Source organism: Acinonyx jubatus, chromosome C2 (assembly GCF_027475565.1).
Source record: "Acinonyx jubatus isolate Ajub_Pintada_27869175 chromosome C2, VMU_Ajub_asm_v1.0, whole genome shotgun sequence".
NCBI lineage: Eukaryota > Metazoa > Chordata > Mammalia > Carnivora > Felidae > Acinonyx > Acinonyx jubatus.
In genome coordinates, this window is record NC_069384.1 from 47,654,276 (window position 1) to 47,673,971 (window position 19,696).

At 35.5% G+C, this 19,696-nt stretch overlaps 1 protein-coding gene across 3 annotated transcripts in view; it reads left to right on the forward strand.

Moving 5' to 3' along the window:
• The window catches only part of ADGRG7 (adhesion G protein-coupled receptor G7), a 71,171-nt gene extending 52,346 nt beyond the window's left edge, over positions 1-18,825 (forward strand). For all 3 annotated transcript variants that reach the window (XM_015065947.3, XM_053220773.1, XM_053220774.1), the window contains 3 exons: positions 5,332-5,487; positions 7,533-7,689; positions 18,039-18,825. In XM_015065947.3, the coding sequence (XP_014921433.1) occupies positions 5,332-5,487; positions 7,533-7,689; positions 18,039-18,299 (574 nt within the window). In that variant the 3' untranslated portion in view covers positions 18,300-18,825. The remainder of the gene's footprint in view (positions 1-5,331; positions 5,488-7,532; positions 7,690-18,038) is intronic.
• Positions 18,826-19,696: the final 871 nt, after the last annotated feature.

The following is a 19,696-nucleotide window of genomic DNA, read 5'->3' on the forward strand; positions in this document are numbered from 1 at the left end:
CTAGACTGCCTAGATAAGAAGCGTGTTCATCTTTTTCACTTAAAACTTTTGATAGCCACTTGCAGTGTGCCTGGGTGGCTCAGCCAGTTAAGTGCCCAACTTTGTCTCAGGTCATGATCTCACAGCTCGTGAGTTTGAGCCCTGCATTGGGCTCTGTGCTGACAGCTCACTCTCTCTCTCTCTCAAAAATAAATAAATGTTAAAAAATATTTTTAAAAAATAAAACTTTTGATAGCCGCTTGCTTTGTCACCAAGTTGCTTCTAGAGATTTGAAATCCTTCCTCTCAGAAGGATTTCATTAAATTCTCAGCCAAGTGCTCTCCTGTTTCTTCTGTGAATGGCAGGAGGGTTGGCCTCCAGTTACACATGAAAGGAAAGCCTAAAATCCTGAAGATAAACTTGCTCACTCTCACCACTTTATTTAAGGATAGACCTATTCTATCTGTTAATGGATGAAGGCACTCCTTTTTATTTTTTAATTCATTACAGAGATTTGAACATCTTCCCAGTTTCCTTCTAGATCATTTGGATTAGAAATAAGTTTCTAATAATTTAAAATATAACAAATTACAATGCAAAACAGTTTAGAAATCCTCTGACATGTATAATAATGTTGTTTTGCCCGCAGGGGAAAGAAAACATACATTAACTAAATGCCAGGGAGTCTTAAATTATTTTGTTAATAATAATGCCCACCTGGGGCGCCTGGGTGGCTCAGTCGGTTAAACATCTGACTTTGGCTTAGGTCATGATCTCACGGTTTTGAGTTGGAGCCCCGCATCAGGCTCTGTGCTGACAACTCAGAGCCTGGAGCCTGCTTCAGATTCTGTCTCCCCTCTCTCTGCCCCTCCCCCACTTGCACTCTGTCTTTTCTCTCTCTCTCTCTCTCTCAAAAATAAACATTAAAAAAATAATAGCGCCCACCTGACACCTCCACTTGGGTGTCTAATGGGATGTCTTCTGGTCTTCACTCCCCAACCTGCTCTTCTTTTCATTTTCCCCATCTCACTAATGGTAAACTCCATCCTTCTAGGTACTCAGGCCAAAGAACTTGGAATCACTCTTAATTCTCCTACATCTCACATCCAACCTGTAAATAAATCCTTTGCTTTACTTTAAATATATTGGGAATCAGACTCTTTCCTAACATCTCCTCTCCTGGTCCAAGTCACCAGATTATTGTAATAGACTCCTAGGTGATTTCCTACTCTTGTGTATCCTCTTCTATTATCCCTGCATCTAGCTAGAGTAATACTTCCAGATCTCAAGACAGATCATGTCAGGTTTCTCCTTCTCATCAAGAGTACATGCAACAACTGATAAAGCCATAACATAATTTGCATCTTTTCACTAATGCCATCTACATACTATGTCTAGCTGCACTAGATTCTTTGCTATTCCTTCAGTTCTCAAATCAGGGCCTTTGCACTTGCTGTTCCCTCTGCCTAGAACACCCTCCCCCTGATCTACTTCAGATCTTTGCTGAAAGAAATATCACTTTTTTCCATAATGCTTTTTCTGACAACTCTATTTAAATTGAAACCCTCCCCCCCAACACATATACATACACATACACATAGTAATACCTACTCTCATTACCTGCTTTATTTTTCTCCATAGCACTGGTAACCATCTGATACAGTATATATTTTATTTGTTAGTTTTATGTATTCCTCTCCTTCAAAATCACTAAAAAAAGGAATTTTTATTTTTTAATTTTTTTCATCATGGTAAGTGTGCTCTTTAATCCCCATCACCTATTTCACCCATCCCCCCCCAACTCCCCTCTTGTAATCATCAGTTTGTTCTTTGTAGTTAAGAGTCTGTTTCTTGGTTTGTCTCTCTCTCTCTTTTTCCTTTGCTCATTTGTTTCATTTCTTAAATTCAACATATGAGTGAGATCATATGGTATTTGTTTTTCTCTGACTTATTTTCCTTAGCATTATACTCTCTATCTCCATCCATTGTTGCAAGTGGCAAGATTTCATTCTTTTTTATGGCTGAATAATATTCCATTGTGTGTGTGTGTGTGTGTGTGTGTGTGTGTGTGTGTGTGAGACATCTTTATTCATTCATCTGTCGATGGACCCTTGGGCTGCTTCCATAGTTTGCTATTGTAAATAATGCTTCAATAGACATGGATATACATGTATCTTTTCGAATTAGTCATTTTGTATTTTTTGGGTAAATACCCAGTGGTGCAATTGCTGGGATTGTAGGGAAGTTCTATTTTTATTTTTTTGAGGAACCCCCGTATTGTTTTCCATAGTGGCTGTTCCAGCTTGCATTCCTGGTTCTTTAAATTTAACGAAGAGGGTTCCTTTTTCTCCGTACCCTTGCCTGTACACTTGCCAACACTTGCTGTTTCTTGTGTTTTCTTTTTAGCCATTCTGACAGGCATGAGGTGTTATCTCATTGTAGTTTTGATTTGCAATTCCCTCATGATGAGAGATATTGAACATCTTTCATGTGTCTGTTGGCCATCTGGATGTCTTCTTTGGAGAAATGTCTTTTCATGTCTTCTGACCATTTTTAATTGGATTATTTGTTTTACAATATTGAGTTGTATCAGTTCTTTACATATTTTGGATAGTAACCCTTTATCGGATACGTCATTTGCAAATATCTTCTCCCATTCAGTAGGTTGCCTTATAGTTGTGTTGATTGTTTCCATTACTGTGCAGAAACTTTTTGCTTTGGTATAGTCCCAACAGTTTATTTTTGCTTTTATTTTCATAGCCTAAGGAGATATATGTAGGGAAATGTGTCTGTCGCCAATGTTAGAGACATTACTGCCTGTGCTCTCTTCAAGGGTTGTTATATTTTAGGCGTCACACATAGGTCTTTCATCCATTTTGAGTTTGTTTTTGTGCATGGTAAGATACAATGGTCCAGTTTCATTCTTTTGCATGTAACTGTCCAGTTTTCCTAACATCATTTATTAAAGATACTGTCTTTCTCCCATTGTATATTCATTCCTTCTTTGTTGAAGATTAATTTACCATATAATTGTGGGTTTATTTCTGGGCTTTCTAGTCTATTTAATTGATCTGTGTGTCTGTTTTTATGCCAGTACTATACTGTTTTAAAGTACCACTTTATAATATAACTTGATGTCTGGAATTGTGATACCTCCAGTTTTGTTTTTCTTTTTCAAATTTGCTTTGGCTATTTGAGGTCTTTTGTGGTTCCATACAAATTTTAGGATTGTTTTAGTTCTATGAAAAATGCTATTAGTATTTGTTGTAGACTCTATGCCTAAAGTTCTCTCTTGTTCAGCAAGAGAGTGGATGCAGGATTAAAAGTGAGAGATGGCTAATGTCTGGGAAAAGACAAGAGCTCCGAATAAGCGTCCTTGCCCGTATTTATTAAGATCAGAAGACTTACAAATGTGATGGACATGTACAAAGAGACAATGAATTTGTGAACATAAACGCATGGGCATGAGGGAAAGGGGGTTTTGAAGATATACAGTGTTAGGAGTTTGGGTCAATATAAAACAAAATCCTGGTGCCAGGCAGATGGGCAGGAGGTTGTTAACAGCAGACATGAGGCACCATATCTGTTTATCTTAACCAGTGTAGGGGATAAAACAGATAGAGCAAGTAACCTCAGGGTTAACAAGGCACCTTTTCTTTTGCTAATCAGCTCCACTCTGAGCAGCTTCACCCACATCAGGTCTATAGCCCTAGGTACCTGTTTACCTGATTTGGTCCTTTCTTTCTGTGAAAGCAGCTTTCTGTTATAGTACTAAATTGGGGGGCATTTTTGCCCTGAATACCTAATCTTGCTTACCAGATATACCTTTGTATGGGGGCCTTTGCCCCCCCCCCAATTCTGGTGGCTTTGCCCCCCCTACTCTATTTTGGGGGCCTTAGCCCCCCTTCTCTATCCTTATTCACCTAATCTTATTTACCCAAACTTGGGTGTGAGCATCCTATGGCTTTGTAATTCTTTATGCCTTGTTAACCCATTGGTTCAAGCCCAGGGAGTTTCTAAGCTTATTTCCCACAGTATTTTGATAGGGATTGCATTAAATCTGAAGATTGCTTTGAGTAGTATAGACATTTTAATAATATTTTTTTTTCCAATCCATGAGCATAGAATGTGTTTCCATCTCTTTGTGTCATCTTGAATTTCTTTCATCAGTGTTTTATAGTTTTTGGAGTACAGGTCTTTCACCTCTTTGGTTAAGTTTATTCCTAGACATTTTCTTGTTTTTGGTGCAATTGTAAATGACATTGTTTTCTTAGTTTCACTTTCTGCTGCTTAATTATTAGGGTATAGGAATGCAACAGATTTCTGTACATTGATTTCATTTCCTGCAACTTGACTGAATTCATTTATCAGTTCTTTTGGTGGAGTTTTTAGAGTTTTCTATATATAGTATCATGTCATACAGAAAGAATATTTGGATTATTTTGTGGTTCACTTCTAATATCTGATATCTAGAACAATGTCTGCCACATAGCATGTGTTCTATAAATACTTATTAAATAAATGAATTCATTCTTACAACAATGCCAGGAAGTGATTACTATACTTCATAGATGAGAAAAAACATCACCAAAACCACCATCACTAATTGTAACAGTAACAAAAAAAAACAAAACAAAACAGATGCAGTAAGGTTAAATAACTATTAAAATATTTTTATAAAGTAAGAAACTATGTAAGTAATTTATGGTATAACAAAATAATGGAGCAGTATGTAGCTATAAAAAGTAATGAGAACAATCTTTATAATCTCATCTGGAGTTATCTCCAAGAGATGTTGTTAAGTAAGGTATAGAAGTATCATATATTATGATTTGTTTAAAAATCAGAAAAAACAATTGATGGTTTATGCATAGCCTAAATCTGGCAGAATACACAAGAAACATTGATTAACACTGGAGATAGAAACTAGGTGAGAAGGGATAGTTGTAGGAGGGATGGTTGTAGGGGTAGTTGTCTTTCTCTGATTATTTTTACCTTTAAAATTTTGAACCATTTGTGTCCTACATGTTCAAGAATGAAATAAAACAATAACTTCCCTGAAGTCAGACATCTAGTAAGTGATAGAGCGACATGTAAATTTGGTCTGCCTGACTGGAAAGCCATTTTCTTTCCACTAGCCCATACATCAAGAAATATGGCAGAACTAATCCGTTTCATTTTTTTTTCTAGTGGTTGAATTCTTGAAAGTCATTTCAAATATATGGAATGCGAAGCAATATTGGCTTTTAGCAGTTCTTTCAGTAAAATGAATGTCAGTAACGTTAATAACATAGAGAACCAGTATGTATAGCTTTTGTAGTCTACTAAAATTATTTTTTTTTCTCTCCGTAGCTGCTGGCTGGCAGTTCCAGATAAAAAAGATCTTATAACTAGTCCATTTTTATGGTCATTCGTCTTACCTGTGACTATTATCCTCATCAACAATATTGTTATATTTATTATCATCATAGTCAAAGTGATATGGAAGAATAATCGCAATCTGACAAGGTAAGATTACCAATTATGGGAAACTTCAGGCATGACTCATCTGATACATAATACAGCACTTTAATATGCCCACGGTTCCCCAAAGAGTTTTCAGATTCTGGTACAATGGTAAGGATACGTGGTTTGCAAGGCAGATTTTCTTTTAAACTTTGTCTCAGAAAGTAAATCTTCCAACAATGTATTACATAACACACTTTTGTGCTATATGAGCCCAACTAAAAACTAAACCCAAAGACTTCAAGAAAAAAAAAATTTTCTCTCCCAGTCTCAAATATTCAAGAAATAAGATTTGGATAATTGAAGAAGTTGGAAGATTGTGAGGAGATGCTGGTAACTAGAGCTACAGGCTATATTTTACATGTGTTTCTTGAATCTGAGTATGGCTTTGTTTTTAAAATTCATTTAAAACATATAAAATTGGGAGATTTAACTTAAAAATTGTATTTTCTCTTGAAAATATTGGAGCATCTGGAAACATTGGGTCCACATTTCCTGCAGGGGGGACATATGCTCCCTGGATTCTCTGGATTATCAATTCCCATGTATACTGCTTCTCTCCTTTCTATAACCTTTCTGACTCCAATAAGCTTTTTCATTGTCATCCCTGGTAAACAAAACAGCTTTCAGTTGGAGAGACAAATAACAGAAACTGTTAAACAAATATACTGTCCATCCCCACCTCCCAACAATGTAGATTGGTTAGAACACAGTGCTAATGAAGCCATGAACCCAGCAGGTTTAATTTTACAAGACTGTGTTTATCACCAGTACATTTACTATAAGCACATCTGTGAGTTTTGTTGGTCACTGAATGGATCCATTTGGTATGCACATATGGGTGAAAACTGTCATTAGTGGGAATATCATCTTAAATATGTGCTTTATTGATCAAGAGTAAGTATCATCTTCCTATATGAATGATAGTCCACATTGAGAGGAAATGTGGGGGGAAAAGACTATCACTGATAATCTTTCAAATCTTTATTTTACTGGTAATGAAGAAAAATCTTGGTAAAATCTTAGTCTAATTGCATATTAGTTATATTTGCTTTGTACAAAACGGTATCATTTTGGCCATGGACAGCAACAAATGTGTATCTCTAATTTTGACTGGTAGATCATTGTTCTTAAGTTGGCTTAGTTACAGTGAAAATCAGGTCACAGTTTAATTGCTTAACAAACTATCTTTCATTGTATCCGTTAGCTTTTGCTGCATAACAAACCACCCCAAACTTAGTGGCTTAGAGTGACAAATATTTACTATTTTTCATAAATTTGAATGTTGATCAGGTGGTTTTTCTGGTCTTGGATGGCTTGAATATGGATGGATGGTCTAAGATGACTTATTTTTATGCCTGATGGTGTTTGGTTGGTTGGTTGGTTTTGAGTGAGAGCTGCTCAGCTGGGAAAACTAAGCTTTGCTCCATGTGGTCTCTCATCATCAATTAGGCCAGTCTATGCTTCTTGACATAGTGAAGTTAGGATTCCAAAGAGCAATAAAAAAAGGCCGGCTCTACTGAGCAAAATGCATTCAAGCTTCTGCTTGTGGAACAATTGCTAACATCCCACTAGTAAGTCATATGGCTGAGCCCAGATTCCTACATTTCTACATTGTAATAACCTGTCATTCCCGTATCAACCTGCATCATGGGAAAGTCCCAGATGTTCAGAAAAGGATTGCTCACTGGCTGATCCACAAAGCAATTACCAAAATAAAATTCCTTTACAAAGAAAACGTTGATATTTTCGTGTGTGAAAGTTCACACACAGTAGTACTGTGTGTGACTGCAGTAGTATTTAAGGGACTGTTTACGCCTGAGCTTTTAAGCAGGTATCACGTTCTTTACAAATAAAGCTTGCTAAATCATATTTTATCTGGACATAGGTCTAATATGCTTTTTCCACCTAATGCATAATATTGTTAAATAGTGTGTATGGACAGCTGAATATGTATTCTCAATTAGAGGGTAACCATGATATTAATAAATAAAATTATATTAGTAAGTAAAAATCTCATATTTTCTTTCTTGCTTTCTCTTACCTAGCACAAAAAAGGTTTCATCCCTAAAGAAGATTCTTAGTATGTTATCAATTGCAGTTGTTTTTGGAATTACCTGGATTCTGGCATACCTTATGCTAATTGATAATGATGTCATCAGGACTGTCTTCAGCTACATGTTCTGCCTTTTCAACACTACTCAGGTATGGTGTGGGTTAGTCTGAAAGTAGCACACCATGCAGTTGTGGAGACGACATCACCCTGGACTAAACTGAAGTTTTCTTCTTTTGAAACCCCTGAAGGTCATTGTTTATTACATTTTAGGAGACTCTATTTTTAGTACATTTTGAAGCAAGAGGAAAGAAATCTCTTTATGACCTACCTACTGTGTCCTTTCCTGGATGGAGTTTATAGAATATAATTATAGTAGGGTTGGACCACGTTATTTTCTCTTCTCTAAGCAGAAGAAATTTTGTACAGCAATTGGCTTGGCAAACACTTCTGATTCCTGTCTCCCATACAATAGGTTCACGACAGCTCCTCACCATGGTTGACAAGGACAATGTTACAGTTATTGCTGGAGCTTAGATCCCTGTGGGATTGGCTGAATTTTTTCTTTCTCTCTGTTTTCTAACAATTTTATAAGATTATGTGTCTTATCTTAAAAAAAAACCTTTATTGTGGAATAATTGGGAATAATTGACAGATATAATTGCATTTATTTATTTATTTATTTATTTATTTATTTATTTTAAATATAATTTATTGTCAAGATAGCTAACATACAGTGTACACAGTGTGCTCTTGGTTTTGGGGGGTATTTTCCTGTGGTTCATTGCTTACATACAACACCTAGTGCTCATCCCAACAAGTGCCCTCCTCAGTGCCCATCACCCATTTTCCCCTTTCCCCCACTCCCTCATCAACTCTCAGATTGTTCTCTGTATTTAAGAGTGTCTTATGGTTTGCCCCCTTCCCTCTCTGTAACTATTTTTTTTTCACCTTCCCTTTCCCCATGGTCTTCTGTTAAGTTTCTCGAGATTCACATATGAGTGAAAACATATGATATTTCTCTTTCTCTGACTGGCTTATTTCACTCAGCATGATACCTTCCAGTTCCATCCACGATGCTGCAAATAGCATGATTTCATTGCCAAGTAGTATTCCATTGTATATATAAATCACATCTTCTTTATCCATTCATCAGTTGATGGACATTTAGGCTCTTTCCTTAATTTGGCTATTGTTGAAAGTGCTGCTATAAACATTAGGTACATGTGCCCATATGAATCAGCACTCCAATATCTTTTGGATAAATTTCTAGTAGTGCTATTGCTGGGTTGTAGGGTAGTTCTATTTTTAATTTTTTGAGGAACCTCCACACTGTTTTCCAGAGTGGCTACACCAGTATGCATTCCCACCAACATTGCAAGAGGGTTCCCTTTTCTCCATATCTTTGCTGTTGTTTCCTGAGTTGTTAATTTTAGCAACTCTGACCGGTGTGAGGTGGTATCTCAGTGTGGTTTTGATTGTATTTCCCTGATGATGAGTGATATTGAGCATCTTTTCATGTGTCTGTTGGCCATCTGGATGTGTTCTTTGGAAAAGTGTCTATTCATGTCTTCTGCCCATTTCTTCACTGGATTATTTGTTTTTTGGGTGTTGAGTTTGGTAAGTTCTTTATAGATTTTGGATACTAACTCTTTATCTGGTATGTCATTTGCAAATATCTTTTCCCATTATGTGGGTTACCTTTTAGTTTTGCTGATTGTTTCCTTTGCAGTGCAGAAGCTTTTTATCTTGAATAGGTCCCAATAGTTCATTTTTATAATTGTATATATTTAAAGTGTATAACATGATTTGATATAGATATACATTATTGAATGATTGCCAAGATCAAAATAATTAAAACATCTATCACCTCCCATAGTTGTTGAGGATTTTGGCATCTATGTTCATCAAGGATATTGGCCTGCAATTTTCTTTCCAGCAGTGTCCTTGTCTGGCTTAGTATCAGGGTAATGTTGACCTTGTTAAATGAGTTTGGAGGTATTCTATCCTCTTCAGCTTTTTGGAAGAGTTTAAGAGGAATTAATATTAATTATTTTTTAAATGTGTGGTGGAATTCATCTGTGAGGTAATCAGGTCCTGGACTTTTCTTTATTAGGAAGCTTTTGATTACTTATTCAATATTCTTGCTTGCTATTGGTCTATTTAGTTTTTCTGTTATTTCATTATTCAGTCTTGGTAAGTTCTGTGTGAATTTTTTATTTCATTTCTTTTAAATTTATTGATGATGGTTTTATGGACATGAATTGCTATATCTTGATAAAACATTTACCCTTGAAAGGAATGTGCATTGTGTAGTTGGGTGTAGTGTTCTAAAAATGTCAGTAGGGTTAAGATGATTTTTAGTATTGTACAGATTTTCTATCCTTACCAATATTTTTTCCTGTTTTTCTCAATTGCTGAAAGAGGTGCATTAAAATCTCTAACTTTGATTGTGGATTTGTCTATTTTGCCTTTAATTCTGTCAATATGCTTCACATATTTTAAAGTTCTGCTATTAGATGCATATACATTTATTATTGTGATGTCTTCTGAGGGAATCGACTATCCTTTGGAAATGTCCATCTATAACTCTGAAAGTACTCTTTGTTGTGACATCTACTTTATCTGATATTCAGCCTTCTTGTATATATTGGATTAATGGGGTATATGTTTTTTTAATATATTCACTTTCAACCTATCTGTGCTTTTACATTAAAAGTATGTATCTTGTAGATAGCAAATAGGCAGGTATTACCCTTTTGTTCATCCTGACAATCTCTGTCTTTTAAGTAACATTTAGTCTATTTAGAGCTGATGTAATTATTAATATGGGTGAATTTATATGTACCATTTTGCCATTTGTTTTCTGTTGCCATTTTAAGTGTTTTATTCTTCTGTTTGCCTTCATTTTTGAAGGATACTATCATTGAATATGGAATTATGGGTTGAAAAATTTTTTCACTTTTATGAAGTATTATGAAGAAGTCATTTCACAAACCTGTTCTAGTTTCTAATGGGACACACTCAGTGTTTCATATTCCCGCCCCCCCCCCCCCCCCATCTATGTAATGCTTTATTTTCCTCTGGTTGCTTTCAGGATTCTCTTTATCTTTGATTTTCAGCATTTTCACTAGGATATGCCCAGGTATTATTTTCTTTGCATTCATTCTGCTTGGGATTGCTGAGTTCCTGGAATCTGTTTATTTAGATCTTTCACCAAACTTGAGGAATTTTTGAACTTTATTTTTCAAATACTTTTTCTACCCTGTTATTTTTCTCTTCTCTTTTTTGGGAGTTTAATCATATATGTTAGACCATCTGATATTGTTCCACAGGTTCCTGAGCTGTTTATTCTTTATCATTCTTTATTCTTGCTGTTCATCAGATAGGATTATTTTAGTGATCCATCTTCAAGGACATTGATTTTATCTTTAATCATTTCCAGTCTTCTGTTAACTCTATTTAGTGATTTTTATTTCAGATACTGTATTTTTTTCATTTCAGAATTTTTATCTTATAATTTTTAATAGGTTTTAGTTTGATGATTTTCTTAATTTTTGGCTCATAATTCAGTACATTTTCTTTTACAACTTTACGTGTATTGTCATAACACTTTAAAATCTTTGTCTGCTAACTCTAACATCTGGGTCATTTTAGTCAATCTCTACTGATTATCTTTTTGTTTACTATGAGCCTTGTTTTCCTGTTTCTTTATATGTCTAGTAATTTTGGTTGTTTCCTGGACATTCTAAATAATACACTGCAGCAACTCTGCATTCTGTTTTATTCCTACCAAGAATGGACTTAGCATATAATTAGCTTAGCTGGACTAAAACTGAAAACTATCTCTCCTAGGGTGGACAACAGCTGAAATCTCTATGTAGTCTTTTTTAGCCATAGACAGACTTCTTAGTGTTTACTCTATGCATTTACAGTTTATAGGTAATTAGAGATTTGGGTAGAATTTATAAACAGAATCTGGAGCTCCCCTTCTCTGTTTCCTCCTGGATATTCTGAATATTCTTCCTTATTTTTCAGATGTTGTAGTTGCCCTAAATCCTGTCCTCCAATTCTTCAACCTAATAAGACTGCCTATTTTAACCCCTCATTTAGTCATCCTGTGTGGGGCTGATCAGAGTGTGCTTTCTGGCAGAAAGATATTAAAAAACCACACATAACAGGAATCCTACCCAGTTATAGTTCCTTTTTTCTTAAATGTAGACTCTCCTTAAGACTCTTTCTTAAATGTAGACTCTGCTTTTATTTGTCCTTCAGTGTCTTCAGGTAGGTTTTAAAAAATATTTTGTTCAGAGTTTGTAGTTTTTATCTTCATGAGGGTTGATTTAATAAAAGAAGAACCTTATGAAGTTGTTTTTGTGACATAATTATACATAAGACTAAAGGTGCTTTTATTCCTTGAGTCTTATCTCTAGTATATATTTAATTATAAATCTTTTAAAAAACATTGCATTTATATTTTGTATTAAAATCAGAGATGAAGATTTATATTCTTTTTCTTTTTTGAAAGCCATTCTATTAGTATTTTGGGAGAATCTACTGTAAGAAGGATTATGGTGATCTTTTGATTTTTATCATGATAAAAATAGTGACATAAATGAACAAAAATGTTAGATTAAAAATGAAGATAATTCTGCTTGACCTTAGAGGATTTTTGTTTGTGTGTATGCATGAAGAATGTCCAACTCTAAGATAAAACAAGTATGCATTACTGAAAGACCTATCTTAAAAATTTTTTTAATGTTTATTTGTTTTGAGAGAGAGAGAGAGATAGAGAGCAAGCAGGGGAGGGACAGAGAGCGGGAGACAAGGAATCCCAAGTAGGCTGTGCACTGTCAGTGCAGAGCCTGGTGCAGGGCTCGAACTCATGACCCATGAGATCATGACCTGAGCTGAAATCAAGAGTTGGATGCTTAACCAACTGAGCCACCCAGGCACCCCTGAAAGACTTATCCTGAAATCAGAATTTCTCTCTGTGCGTCTTAACTGTATGCCTTCTTTCATAGTGAACAATGACTTTTACTCTGATAAAAAATACTACCAGGACTTTTCCCTCTGTATATGAAATATTGCTATTTGTATTTATACAATTTAATGCTGTATTTCATGTTCCTAGAAATTTATGGATGTTGTATATTTCTGGTGCATTATATCTTTCATTGATACAACAAGGCACTCTCGGTCCCATTTTGTCTTGAAGTATGATTTTCTATGTATTAATGTAGCAACTTCTAATTTGTTTTTATTTGATCTTATCTACTTATAGTTTTAATCTTTAAGCTTTTCTATGTCACTTTGGTTTTGACTTACCTCATTTTAAATTCCATATATTTAGGGACACCTGGGTGTCTCAGTCGGGTAAGCGTCCATCCGACTTCAGTTCAGGTCATGATCTCACAGTTTGTGGATTTCATGGGGCCCTGTGAAGACAGCTTAGAGCCTGCAACCTGCTTCAGATTCTGTGTCTCCCTCTCTCTGTCTTTTCCCGCTTGCATGTGCTCTCTCTCTCACTCAAAAATAAAGATTTAAAAATTTTATAGATCCCATATATTTAGATTTGTGTTTTTTAAAATAATTTTCTCATTGTTTTTCCATTTTATTAAAAAAGTTAGTCTTTTACCTATTTAGCTAAATGTTAGCCATCAAAACTAATATGTTTGATTTTATTCTGTCTTATTTTCTTTTTTCACATCTATCCATTTCTTCCTGTTTTATATTTACTGTGCTATATAAATTATGTATTCTTTTACTTAATCTCTAATTATTAGCATATTTTCCCTCTGTTAATTGTTATCTTTGTTTATTAAACATTGCAATTTTGCAAGATATAATTTTCAATTTGCAGAATAAAACAATATGTATTGATTTCTTCCTTTTAAGGTAATAACATTAATACAGTGTAGCTGCTTCCTGTCTCATGGTTTTATTGGTACAATTTAAAATTTACTCCACAATTATTGTTGTTAAATTATAGCATCTACATTATTTTCTTTCATGAGCTATTTACAATGCTTGGATCATATTTGATAATGATCTCAACTGTATTTTCTTTTCTTTAAAATTATTTTTTATTGAGGTATAGTTGACATACTCAACTACATTTTCTTATACTTACATAGTTTCAATGCCTTTTGCTAGTCATTTTATATTGGAATGTCCTAATATTTAACTTTTAAATCTTTATGAATATCTCATTAATAGTATTATATTTTTGAATAACTGTTTAATGGGTAGTTAGTAAATTTATTTTTTTAATGTTTATTTTATTATTGAGAGAGAAAGACAGAGCATGAGCAGGAGAGGGGCAGAGAGAGAGGGAGACACAGAATCTGAAGCAGGCTTCAGGCTCTGAGCTGTCAGCACAAAGCCTGACGTGGGGCTCGAACTCACGAACCACCAGATCATGACCTGAGCCGAAGTTGGACGCTCAACCAACTGAGCCACCCAGGTGCCCCAGGTAGTTAGTAAATATTAATGAGGACTTTGCTAACTGATACTTTTTCTTTAGGTACCATGACACATGAACCACAAATTAGCTTGGCATTTAATTCTTGGCAGTAATCTTTTTTTTATTTGACATTCTGTAGACTTACTAAAATTTTATGTTGTGCAAAAAGGTTAAAATTCTTTCTTTTCCTTCTTTTTGGTTCTTCCCATTCTTATGCAATTCCTTAAAATTAAAAAAAAATTTTTGGACCCCTAGGAAGTTACAAAAATCATACAGAGAGTTCCTATGTACCCTTCATCCAGCTATGCCAATGACAACAACTTATACAACTATAATACATCAAACCCAAGAAATTGACATTGGTATAATCCACATAAATTATTTGCTTATAGGCTTTAAACTCGTAAAGTGATGACTTTAATTCTAGCTTTACTAATTTATTAAATAAATAAAAATATATAATTTATCAAATTAAATAGAATTATTGTAGTTTTGTAAGTTCATTTGTCCTCTTTCTTCTTGTACTCAGAAATGAACTTTTTATGTATACAAGTTTCATCTCCTTAATTGGTTTTCAGTTCTCTCATGCAAGAAACATGCTTGTGTATCTTTCATAGTAGGTAACATCTTGCTTAATATCAGTATGGGCTATACTTGTCTAATATTTTGTGAAGACACTGCAGTGTTTGATGATTGTCTCATCACTGAAAGTAGTAACCACTGTGTGAAGTTGCCATCATGTTGGTTGTTTCTGGCCCTGGTCAAATATCGCTGAGGAGGCAAGTCTTTGATACAAAATGGAAACTATTGGAAAAGTATTAGATAAACTTGCCTGGACCACAAATGATAAAGTCTGTATAATGCAGTGTGAGAGCTGCTTGGATGTTTAAATTGCTACCACCATGTTTAATGTTTGTAAGCACCTCACCCTCTATCTGGTAGCCCTCTAGAGTGCCTTTTTATTAGTGCCTCAAACACTGGATGTGTGCCTGCCACTAAATCTAAATGGATATAAGGTAGTTTTTCACTGTTGTCAACACCCAGTGGAAATTCCTCAAGGGAAATAAATAGGATAAACTTAGTCGGTCTGGATTACCAATTGCCTCATGAGCTTGTTGCCTAGAGTGATGAGGAATTTAGAAAAGTACCAGAAAGAAGGTATAGTCAAGGATATTCTCTTCTCTGTGATATGAATGGCACATTACAACTAGAGGCTCATTACAAAATGTTAATAATGTCTAGTAAAACTGAGGGTGGCCATATGGCAAGAGCACTGAGCTTAAAGGAGAGTCAGGCTATCTTCCAGCTTTACCATTAATGATTCATATGATTTTAGGAAAATCATACAACCTTTCTGAGTGACATATGTAAAATGTAAAATGGAGGAGGGTGTTAAAATTGATACTATGTTTTTCAAAGTGTGTCTGAATATTGCTTAGGTCAGAATTTACATAGTATGTTAAAATGCTTATTCCTGAGCCTCATCCCTTACCTAGTCAATCAGAATCTACAAGGTAAGAACTAGAAATCTTCACTTTAAACAAGGGTTTGACTTTTATGTACACTAAAGTGAGTTGTTTATATGTAAGCCTCCCTCTAGATTTAGAATGCTACAATTCTAATGGACATTTACTATGTGCTATAAATATTACTTAAAAAACACAATTTGATCTTTGTGCTAGTGAGAATTAGTTTGGTCCATGCGTTTTGTCTTTTTCAATAACACCTTTGGGATTTTGGGAGTATAGAAATATTGGGATGCTACTCAGACAGAGTTTCACAGGATGGTGTCTTTATGACTTTTCCATGGTCTAGATCTTTTCCTCATTGTTGCATAACAAGCGATTCTATCCAGTCTTGTCTTTACCTTAGAATTTAAAGATGAAATAGTGTACTCCACAAAGAGGACCAGTTTTCTCATGTCTTCAAAATAAATCTCTCTTCCTTGAACAATCAGGATGGTCAGTGAACACTTTTGTTCTTCTGAAACCTGTGTCCCTATGCATACTTCCTTGTGTCATCAAGGCCTGGCACAGATAAGTAGGTACCACCTGTTGGATAACAATCAAGTTAACCTTCCTGCTTTTGGCCAGAGAACTGGTCTGTCTCTTGCCGATATGTATTGATTTTATTAGTTAACCTCTCAGAGTCTTTGGGTTATCTTACCACAGTACCAGAAGTCTCCTACCACAGTATTCACAGGATATGATTCTAGAAATAAATCCTAATAAGGCTTGGGCTCTAGAGATGCCAATCTGGAGACATGATGGATTTTTAAAAATAACTTTTAATTTTGAAATAGTGTAAAACAAGAAGTTGCAAAATAGTATAGCATTCCCACGTACTCTTTTCCCAGCTTTCACTAGTGATATCTTATATAACCCTGGTACGTTGTCAAAATCAAAAAGTGAACATTGGCACAATACTATTACTCAACTATAGATATTATTTAAACGTTATTTCCACAAAGGATATTAATGAGAAATTAACACGGGACTCTTAGATGCTATCATATACTTTATAATATCTTTCTATTGTAGTTACTAGCAAGAGGTTGAGTAGTATATTGGATAGAAGAATTTTGGAACCAAATGGAGTTGAGTTCAACTCCAGACTCTACTGACTAGTGGTTGGGTAATGTTAGGCAAGTTACTTAGTTTATCTGAGCTATAGTTTTCTCACTTAACATGAGGATAGTAAGGAGAGTAAGGCTCATTTCATAGGGTTGGTGTTAGGATTAGATAATGAGGATTAAAGGAAAAGCAGTATCTGATACCAATAGGACTTCATGAAGTAGTAGTTTTATTTTAAAAATGTACAGAAAATAGTACTCAGTCTTTTATGGACAAATTTCTCATGAACATCTGATCTTTATGTGTAAAGGACAGAAATGAATAGAAGTGCTTAATTTTTTTTTTTTTTTTTTTTTTTAGAACTGGAAGAGTTAGGTAACCCATAGTCAATCTACCTCCTTCAGAAATAAAAAACCAAACAGGTTAGGAAAAGAACGAAATTACTCTGGTACACTCAAACATAAAATATTTGGTCTTTGTCCTCAGTTCCTGACACACAATTCCTAAAATCCTTGGAATATTTGGAGTGATATGAGTTTCTTTTGTGTGCTAATGAATGACTGGTGGTCAGGGTCCCTAGAAAGCTTTAGGCTGGAGGCTTATTGCCAGAAAGACCAAACCTTGATTTGAAGCTTGGAACTTTCAGCCCCACCCCTCAACCTCCAGGAAAGGTAGAAGGGCAGGAGATTGAGTTGGTCACCAATGGCTAATGATTGAATTACCAGACCTGTGTAATGGAACCTCCATAATAAGCCCTAAATTAAGGGGTTTAGAGAGCTCCTGGGTTGGTGAACATATTGAAGTACTGGGAGCGTGGTACACCTGGACAGAGAATGGAAGTGGAAGTTCCATGCCCCTCCCCTCACACCTTGTTCTATGATCTCTTCTATTTGGCTGCTCCTGGGTTGTATCCTTTATAATAAACAGGTAATAGTAAGTAAAGAGCTCTCCTGAGTTCTGTGAGTATTTCTAGAAAATTATCAAACCTGAAGTGGGGAGGTGGGTTATGGGAACCCCTGTCATGGTAGTCAAGTCAGACAGAAGTGTGGGTAATATGGGGACCCAATATTTGCTATTAGCATCTGAAGTGAAAGCAGTCATGGGACTGAGCCTTAACCTGTGGAATCTGACACTAGCTCTGGGTTGTTAGTGTCAGAATTCAGTTGAATTATAGGACTCCCAGTTGGTGTCAGGAAGAGAAAGAGCTTCTCGGTTACACAGCCAACATGTGGTAAACTGGGACCTGAATTCAAGTCTTCCAGTTCTCCTGCCTACATGTAGCATTTCATATATGAGAAGAACATCTTTTCAACAAAGTGCACAACAGCTTGCAGATATAATCACTCAAGTTGGGGAGTTGTTGAGCATGATGAGAAGGGTGTCTGGCAGAGTAAAATAAATTGTTTCCCTGATTCTGTTATCTCAACACTGATCTAACATTAAACTTTTATTCTATCTCCAGGGATTGCAAATTTTTGTCCTCTACACTGTCAGAACAAAAATCTTCCAGGATGAAGCTTCCAAAGTGTTGAAGTTGCTGTCACTATCCACTGGGAGAAAGAAGTCACTGCCATCAGTGACCTCACTGAGGCTGCGTGTGAGGATGTATAACATGCTCAGGTCATTTCCAGCCCTAAATGAACACTTTAGGCTGCTGGAACCATCTGTAATTACAGAAGAAACTACACTCTCTGAAAGTGACCAAGCAAACCCAAGCATCTAGACAGTAAAACTATTACTTTTTGTAATCCTCTTTTTATTCAACTCATTTTAAGTTTTGCTTATTCTGTTTCTTTTGTTTATTACTCAGTCCTCCCAGAAAGTCTCCCTCAGCACACTTTGCTCAAGGCTGAGAATCGGATAAAACCTGTCGTTTATTATCATCAGGGATAATAGATTTGGAAGTTTTTCCATTATTCAATAGATTCTTACCTGTATGAGGTGAAGAATTCTACCCAGCATTCAAGAGAATTTAAGATTATAATTGCTACTTATATCATAAAGTCTATGTGACAAACTTTGGTAAAACAAATTATTTTACAATTTAATGAAAAGGACATGAGAAGAAGGGTGCCTAGGTAGCTCAGTTGGTTAAGCTTCTGACTCCTGGTTTCTGTCATGATCTCATAGCTTTGTGAGTTTGAGCCCCACATAAGACTCTTCACTAGCAGCATGAGCCTGCATAGGATTCTCTCTTTCCCTCTCTCTCTGCCCCTCCCCCACTTGCTCTGTCTCTCTCTCTCTCTCTCTCTCAAAATAAATAAATAAAACAAAAAACAAAATGACTCCTAATAAACACTGTATGGAATTGCTTGTATATATATAATACTTTTGATTTGTGAATATTTTAATTTATACCTTTATTCTTATACTTTTATTTCTACTTAATAATTTTGTACCAGTTTAATCTCTGGAAAAGGATATTTTTTTCTGTTTTGAAAAGGGATGTTTTTTTCAAAAGAGAGCATGTTATGTGACCAGAGGAAGTGGCTGTATAAGAAATGGGCAGTGAGGGGTGCCTGGGTGGCTCAGTTGGTTAAGCATCCAACTTCATCTTAAGTCATGATCTTGGCACTCCCGAGTTCAAGCCCCGTGTGGGGCTCTGTGCTGACAGCTCAGAGCCTGGAACCTCTTTCAGATTCTGTGTCTCCCTGTCTCTCTCTCTCTCTCTCTCTCTCTCTCTGCCCTGCCCCCACTCGTGCTCTGTCTCTGTCTCTGTCTCAAAAACAAATAAACATTAAAAAAATAAAAAAGAGAAAAGGAATGGGCATTGAGACACAAAAATAAGAGCTCGTTACTAAAGTCTCTGTATATTTCCTTCTGGTTCTTGATACATCTATGTTTTTATTGATGAAGAGACACTGAGACTCCAAAGATGAGAAGTTAGTCACAATCATCACTTACAGCTTTTCAAAGATTTAGCTGCTCCTGGAATTTCAAACACTTGAATTATGAAAGGCTTCCTGAATAAAAAAATGACCTCCACTAGGATGGGGAGCACTCCCACTGAACTTAGGAGATGCAGTCTTTGAATTGTGGTGTTCTGTTGTGTCATAAACTAGGCAACTGCGATGAGTGCACTGAACTAAGGGACTAACAAATGTCATGTGAGCTGTGACA